The 7,500-nt window shown below is 50.0% G+C and overlaps 1 protein-coding gene across 2 annotated transcripts in view; it reads left to right on the top strand.

The window, feature by feature from the left end:
• Positions 1 to 7,500, top strand: part of efnb3b (ephrin-B3b) — a 120,948-nt gene that overhangs the window by 58,038 nt on the left and 55,410 nt on the right. For both annotated transcript variants that reach the window (XR_006835009.1, XM_046329262.1), the window contains exon 2: positions 2,752 to 3,047. Coding sequence is in view for 1 of the 2 variants with exons in the window: in XM_046329262.1 (XP_046185218.1) it covers positions 2,752 to 3,047 (296 nt within the window). In the remaining variant the exon portion in view is untranslated. The remainder of the gene's footprint in view (positions 1 to 2,751; positions 3,048 to 7,500) is intronic.

Raw genomic sequence — 7,500 nt, 5'->3', positions numbered from 1 at the left:
GGGTGTGTGTTGAGTGGAGTGAGTGTTTCCCTCTCCAGTGTAAGTGCTCAGTGATAACCTCCTGCTCCCGGTGATGAGAACAGGAATGCCAAGTTCCTCTGCTGCTGCAGGCCTCTACTACACTAGCGCTAGGCTAGCTTCTCCACTACCATTTGCAGGGTCAAGGACGAAATTCTTCATTAATTTATGCTGCTAGCCAAATATTCTAACAGCTACTCAATTAGCATGTTTCTGGTCACACAGCCTACATTTCCCATTCACTATGTGCTACTGCTAGCAAAAAAAGTGCTAATGCTAACAGATTACAGATAGCCTAACAGTGCTCTTGTGTTGTTAGCCGTACTAGCGTTGTGGTGTGCTGTTAGCCAAAGTGGCATTGTGTTCTGTGAATGAAAAAGTGGATGAGTCCGCAATGTCCCTCCTCTGCCTCTCTCTCTGTTCTGACTCAGTGTCGCCAAGATCCTGGGGTGGTCAACTCATCCTCTACTGGGTGTCTTCTGCTGCCTGGCGCCAGGTAGCCTAGTGGTTAAGAGCGTTGGGCAAGTAATTGAAAGGTCGCTGGTTCGATTCCCGGACCGACTAGATTGAAAAAATCTGCTCAATGTGAGCTCGAGCAAGGCACTTAACCCTAATAGCTCCTGTAAGTCGCTCTGGGTAAGAGCGTCTGCTAAACGACTCAAATGTAAATGTATAGCGGGATTTAACAGAGTCATTTCCCAGGACTGTTGGATGAGTAGGGAGGTGAGGGGCTTGGGTTTGCGTTTTTGCGTGACGAAAAAAAACTGCCTTCAACGAACGGAGACGGAGAAACACTTACTATATAGGTTATGTTGATTAGTCTTTACACTAACCTCTCATTTTAATTTCTACCTCTCTTTCTCTCTCCTTCTCTCTTTCTCTCTCCTTCACTCACTACTTCTCTCTCTACTTCTCTCTCCTTCTCTTTCTCCCTCCTCCTCCTTCTTTCTCCCTCCACCTCTCTCTTTCTCTCCATCTCTCTCCTCTCTACATCTCTCTCCTTCTCTCTCTACATCTCTCTCTTTCTCTCTACATCTTTCTCTCTACATCTCTCTCTCTTTCCATCTCTCCTTCTCTCTACATCTCTCTCTACATCTCTCTCCTTCTCTCTCTACATCTCTCTCTTTCTCTCTACATCTCTCTCTCTACATCTCTTTCTCTTTCTCTCTCCATCTCTTTCTCTTTCTCTCTACATTTCTCTCTACATCTCTCTCCTTCTCTCTCTCCATCTCTCTCCTTCTCTCTCTACATTTCTCTCTTTACATCTCTCTACATCTCTCGCTCCTTCTCTCTCCTTCTCTCTCCTTCTCTCTCTACATCTCTCTCCTTCTCTCTGTACATCTCTCTCCTTCTCTCTCTACATCTCTCTCCTTCTCTCTGTACATCTCTCTCCTTCTCTCTGTACATCTCTCTCCTTCTCTCTCTACATCTCTCTCCTTCTCTCTCTACATCTCTCTCCTTCTCTCTCTACATCTCTCTCCTTCTCTCTCTACATCTCTCTCTACATCTCTCTCTACATCTCTCTCTACATCTCTCTCTTCTCTCTCTACAACTCTCTCCTTCTCTCTCTACATCTCTCTCCTTCTCTCTCTACATCTCTCTCCTTCTCTCTCTACATCTCTCTCTACATCTCTCTCCTTCTCTCTCTACATCTCTCTCCTTCTCTCTCTACATCTCTCTCCTTCTCTCTCTACATCTCTCTCCTTCTCTCTCTACATCTCTCTCTACATCTCTCTACATCTCTCTCCTCCTCTCTCTCCATCTCTCTCCTCCTCTCTCTCCATCTCTCTCCTCCTCTCTCTCCATCTCTCTCCTTCTCTCTCCTTCTCTCTGTACATCTCTCTCTACATCTCTCTCGTTCTCTCTCCTCTCTCTCCTTCTCTCTCCTCCTCTCTCTCCTTCTCTCTCCTTCTCTCTCCTTCTCTCTCTACTTCTCTCTCTACATCTCTCTACATCTCTCTCCTCCTCTCTATCCATCTCTCTCCTCCTCTCTCTCCATCTCTCTCCCCCTCTCTCTCCTTCTCTCTCAATCTCTCTCCCCCTCTCTCTCCATCTCTCTCCCCCTCTCTCTCCTTCTCTCTCCTTCTCTCTCCTCTCTCTACATCTCTCTCCTTCTCTCTCTACATCTCTCTCTCATCCTCTCTCTCCATCTCTCTCCTCATCTCTCTCCTCCTCTCTCTTTCTCTCTCTCCTTCTCTCTCCTTCTCTCTCCTCCTCTCTCTCCATCTCTCTCCTCTCTCTCCTCCTCTCTCTCTCCTTCTCTCTCCTCCTCTCTCTCCATCTCTCTCCACCTCTCTCCTTCTCTCTCTCTCTACATCTCTCTCCTCATCTCTCTCCTTCTCTCTCCTCCTCTCTCTCCATCTCTCTCCATCTCTCTCCATCTCTCTCTCCATCTCTCTCCATCTCTCTCCTTCTCTCTCTCCTTCTCTCTCCTCTCTCTACATCTCTCTCCTTCTCTCTACATCTCTCTCCTTCTCTCTACATCTCTCTCCTCTCTCTACATCTCTCTCTACATCTCTCTCCTCTCTCCATCTCTCTCCTCTCTCTACATCTCTCCTCTCTCTACATCTCTCCTTCTCTCTCCTCTCTCTCCACCTCTCTCCATCTCTCTCCTTCTCTCTACATCTCTCTCCTCTCTCTACATCTCTCCTTCTCTCTCCTCTCTCTCCACCTCTCTCCATCTCTCTCCTTCTCTCTCCATCTCTCTCCTCCTCTCCCTCTGTCTCCCTCTAGGTTTTTGGACGATAAAGGCTACGTCCTCTACCCTCAGATTGGGGATCGTCTGGATCTCATCTGTCCGTCGTCGGACCCCCCCAGCCAGCGGGCCCCCGCCGAGTACGAGTTCTACAAGCTGTACCTGGTGTCGTCACGTGAGCAGGCGGACAGGTGTGAGGTGACGGGCGCGCCCAACCTGCTGCTCACCTGTGACAAGCCCAACAATGACATGAGGTTCACCATCAAGTTCCAGGAGTACTCTCCTAACCTGTGGGGGCACGAGTTCAAGACCAACGCTGACTACTACATCATCGGTGAGCGGGGAAAATTGTGGTGTGTGTGTGAGGGGGGGGTGTTGTTACTTGCTGTCTGTATCTCCTCTGCTGCTGTTGATTTGGCCCGAGGTTATTGTTATTGCCAGACTTGCAGTGACCGGCGATCCAGCTAGTTCTTATGTTTTCATTTGGGCTTGTTTGGGGTTGGGACTCGTGAATACGTGACGAGGTCGTCAATGCCAGCCAAGCCCAGCGTGTGTATCACGTAGAACAATCTCTTCAGGTCACGTCAAGTGAAATCTCCCTGCGGTTGTTTTCTTAAGCGCACACAACACTATGAGGGAGAGAAAGAGTGGATTCAGGAGTTCAGGAGAACTCTTAACACACAGTCATTCGGGCAGACACACACACACACACACACACACACACACACACACACACACACACACACACACACACACACACACACACACACACACACACACACACACACACACACACACACACACACACACACACACACACACACACACACACACACACACACACACACACACACACACACACACATGGCCTTGCCAACCCAAACATGAGCTCTGTGTAAAACTCCTTAGGAAAGAGTAGACATTATTAGATTGCTGTACTGTAGATTCTCTCCTACGTCCTTGGGACCCCCATTCACTCAGGTGTATTAATGCTGTTTTCACTTCCTCTTCCCATGGGTGGGGGTTGGGGGGGGGGGGGCAAGAAGGAGTGCAAATGGCGACAGAGAGAGAGAGAGAGAGAACATTTGAGAAAGAGAGAATGAGAGACCGTGAACTACAGAAGAAACGACTCCATTCGCTTCCCTCGTACCGAGCTACTTGTGCTCTATATTTGCCTGCCAGTTTCTGTGCCACATCTAGTATCTTCAAGTGTGTTTGCGAGGCAGGGTGGGGAGAGCGTATCGTATCGGTACTCCGAGTATGCACTCACTCACAATCAGCAGAGCTGCATTTTTTTCAGATGGCATCTGCTTAGACGTGTTAACCCACTGCAACATTCACAATAGCCCACTGTGTGTGTGTGTGCGTGTGTGTGTGTGTGTGTTACATACATGCATGCGTGCCTGTGTGTTTTGTGTTAAGAATATGAAGTGGGTTGAGGTGTGTGTGTGTGTGCTTGCCTGTGTGTTTGCCCACAACATCAGCCATTATAGTTTCTTGCTGTGGTATGAAGGGTTCAGATAAGAACCGCTGGGTTGCCAGATCTATTCTGCAGCCCCAATCTATGTCTAGCCAGACATGGCAACCGGGGTGTCCATAGCACGGACAGGAGCGTTTTATCTTCCCTCAGACAGACTGAGGGATCGATTGACAGCTCCAACCGTAATCAATGAGGGCTCAAACGCAAAGGTCACACACACACAGACAGTCAGACAGATACAGAGATGGAGAGAGAGACACGAGGTGCGTGTGGAAAATTGGGAGGAGATGGATGGTTTGATGTTGATTTGGTGTTTGTGTGATTGTATAAGTGAAGTTGTTATATTGTGGGTTTCTTGGTCCATTATTTCACGTTATTAATGTACTGTACATGTGTTCACCTGATTGAGATTGTCATTAGGATCATGTGTTTACCTGATTGAGATTGTCATTAGGAACATGTGTTTACCTGATTGAGATTGTCATTAGGAACATGTGTTTACCTGATTGAGATTGTCATTAGGATCATGTGTTTACCTGATTGAGATTGTCATTAGGAACATGTGTTTACCTGATTGAGATTGTCATTAGGATCATGTGTTTACCTGATTGAGATTGTCATTAGGAACATGTGTTCACCTGATTGAGATTGTCATTAGGATCATGTGTTTACCTGATTGAGATTGTCATTAGGATCATGTGTTTACCTGATTGAGATTGTCATTAGGAACATGTGTTTACCTGATTGAGATTGTGTGCGTGTACATGCATTTAATCAAGATTGTTATGAGCCAGTAGTAGACTGTGTGTGTGTGTGTGTGTGTGTAGTTCAGATGTATGTATGAGTCTTTCCCCTCAGGGAAATGTCTTGTAATTAACCTACCTTAGCATGTGTTAATTTATTCACAGTGGACTAAATGAGCTAGAACGTAGATGGATATGAGAGAGGGGAAATGTTAGACCGAATTGAAGCGGGGAAGAGATGGAGGAGGGATGTAGAGAAAGATAAGGAGAGACTGGGGGGGGGGGGCTTGGCTTGGTTGTAAAGAGTGACATCTCACTAAGCATTGACTCTCTCTCATCCCTGTTCTCTCTCTCTCTCTCTCATCCCTGTTCTCTCTCTCTCATCCCTGTTCTCTCTCTCTCATCCCTGTTCTCTCTCTCTCATCCCTTTCTCCTCTTCACCATTCAAAGCTCTTCGGTGACACACATACTCCTGATATCTGTAGCTCTTTGAAAGCATATGCCAGATCCCTGTCACACACACACCTCGTGGAGAGCCATCTCTCCTTGGCCCCATCAGAGACCGAGAGGAGTATATATGGCACAAGTTGTTTCCCTCTGTCTTTGTTGTCAGAGAGCGGAGGATGAAACCTCTTTCCATTCACTGATCTCAAGTCAGCCATCCTGCCTACAGCAGCAGCTTCTCAAATGAAATATTTTGTCTTTGACTGATCTGGAGTCAGTGATCCTGAAGAGTCAGCTTCTCAAAAGCATCTTATAAAATCAGCTTGGCTCACCGCGTAGAAGAAAATACTGATGAGAGAGAGAAGGGATGAGAGAGAGAAGGGATGAGAGAGAGAAGGGATGAGAGAGAGAAGGGATGAGAGAGAGAAGGGATGAGAGAGAGAAGGGATGAGAGAGAGAAGGGATGAGAGAGAGAAGGGATGAGAGAGAGAGAGAAGGGGTGAGAGAGAGAGAGAAGGGGTGAGAGAGAGAGAGAAGGGGTGAGAGAGAGAGAGAAGAGAGAGAGAGAGGGAGAGAGAGAGAGAGAGAGAGAGAGAGGGGTGAGAGAGAGAGAGAGAGAAGGGGTGAGAGAGAGAGAGAGAAGGGGTGAGGGCGAGAGAGAGAGAAGGGGTGAGGGCGAGAGAGAGAAGGGGTGAGGGCGAGAGAGAGAAGGGGTGAGGGCGAGAGAGAGAAGGGGTGAGGGCGAGAGAGAGAAGGGGTGAGGGCGAGAGAGAGAAGGGATGAGGGCGAGAGAGAGAAGGGATGAGAGAGAGAGAGAGAAGGGGTGAGAGAGAGAGAGAAGGGGTGAGAGAGAGAGAAGGGGTGAGAGAGAGAGAAGGGGTGAGAGAGAGAGAGAAGGGGTGAGAGAGAGAGAGAAGGGGTGAGAGAGAGAGAGAGAAGGGGTGAGGGCGAGAGAGAGAAGGGGTGAGGGCGAGAGAGAGAAGGGGTGAGGGCGAGAGAGAGAAGGGGTGAGGGCGAGAGAGAGAAGGGGTGAGGGCGAGAGAGAGAAGGGGTGAGGGCGAGAGAGAGAAGGGGTGAGGGCGAGAGAGAGAAGGGGTGAGGGCGAGAGAGAGAAGGGGTGAGGGCGAGAGAGAGAAGGGGTGAGGGCGAGAGAGAGAAGGGGTGAGGGCGAGAGAGAGAAGGGGTGAGGGCGAGAGAGAGAAGGGGTGAGGGCGAGAGAGAGAAGGGGTGAGGGCGAGAGAGAGAAGGGGTGAGGGCGAGAGAGAGAGCGAGAGAGAGAGCGAGAGAGAGCGAGAGCGAGAGAGCGAGAGAGGGCGAGAGAGAGAAGCGAGAGAGCGAGAGAGCGAGAGAGCGAGAGAGCGAGAGAGCGAGAGAGCGAGAGAGCGAGAGAGCGAGAGAGCGAGAGAGCGAGAGAGAGAGAGAGAGAGAGAGAGAGAGAGAGAGAGCGAGTGAAAGGGGGAGGTTATGTAGTGGAGTGAAAGGGGGAGGTTATGTAGTGGAGTGAAAGGGGGAGATTATCTGGTCTGCAATCACACACGCGCGCACACAGACATACACACACGCGCGCGCACAGACATACACACACGCGCGCGCACAGACATACACACACGCGCGCGCACAGACATACACACACGCGCGCGCACAGACATACACACACGCGCGCGACAGACATACACACACGCGCGCACAGACATACACACACGCGCGCGCACAGACATACACACACGCGCGCGCACAGACAGTGGACAACACGGGGCACAGACATACACACACGCGCGCGCACAGACATACACACACGGGCGCACAGACATACACACACGCGCGCGCACAGACATACACACACACGCGCGCATACACACACGCGCGCGCACAGACATACACACACGCGCGCGCACAGACATACACACACGCGCGCGCACAGACATACACACACGCGCGCGCACAGACATACACACACGCGCGCGCACAGACATACACACACGCGCGCGCACAGACATACACACACGCGCGCGCACAGACATACACACACGCGCGCGCACAGACATACACACACGCGCGCGCACAGACATACACACACGCGCGCGCACAGACATACACACACGCGCGCACAGACATACACA

This window comes from Oncorhynchus gorbuscha, linkage group LG25, assembly GCF_021184085.1.
Source record: "Oncorhynchus gorbuscha isolate QuinsamMale2020 ecotype Even-year linkage group LG25, OgorEven_v1.0, whole genome shotgun sequence".
Lineage (NCBI taxonomy): Eukaryota > Metazoa > Chordata > Actinopteri > Salmoniformes > Salmonidae > Oncorhynchus > Oncorhynchus gorbuscha.
Note: the sequence above shows the minus strand (reverse complement) of the source record. Positions and strands in the feature narration are given on the sequence as shown.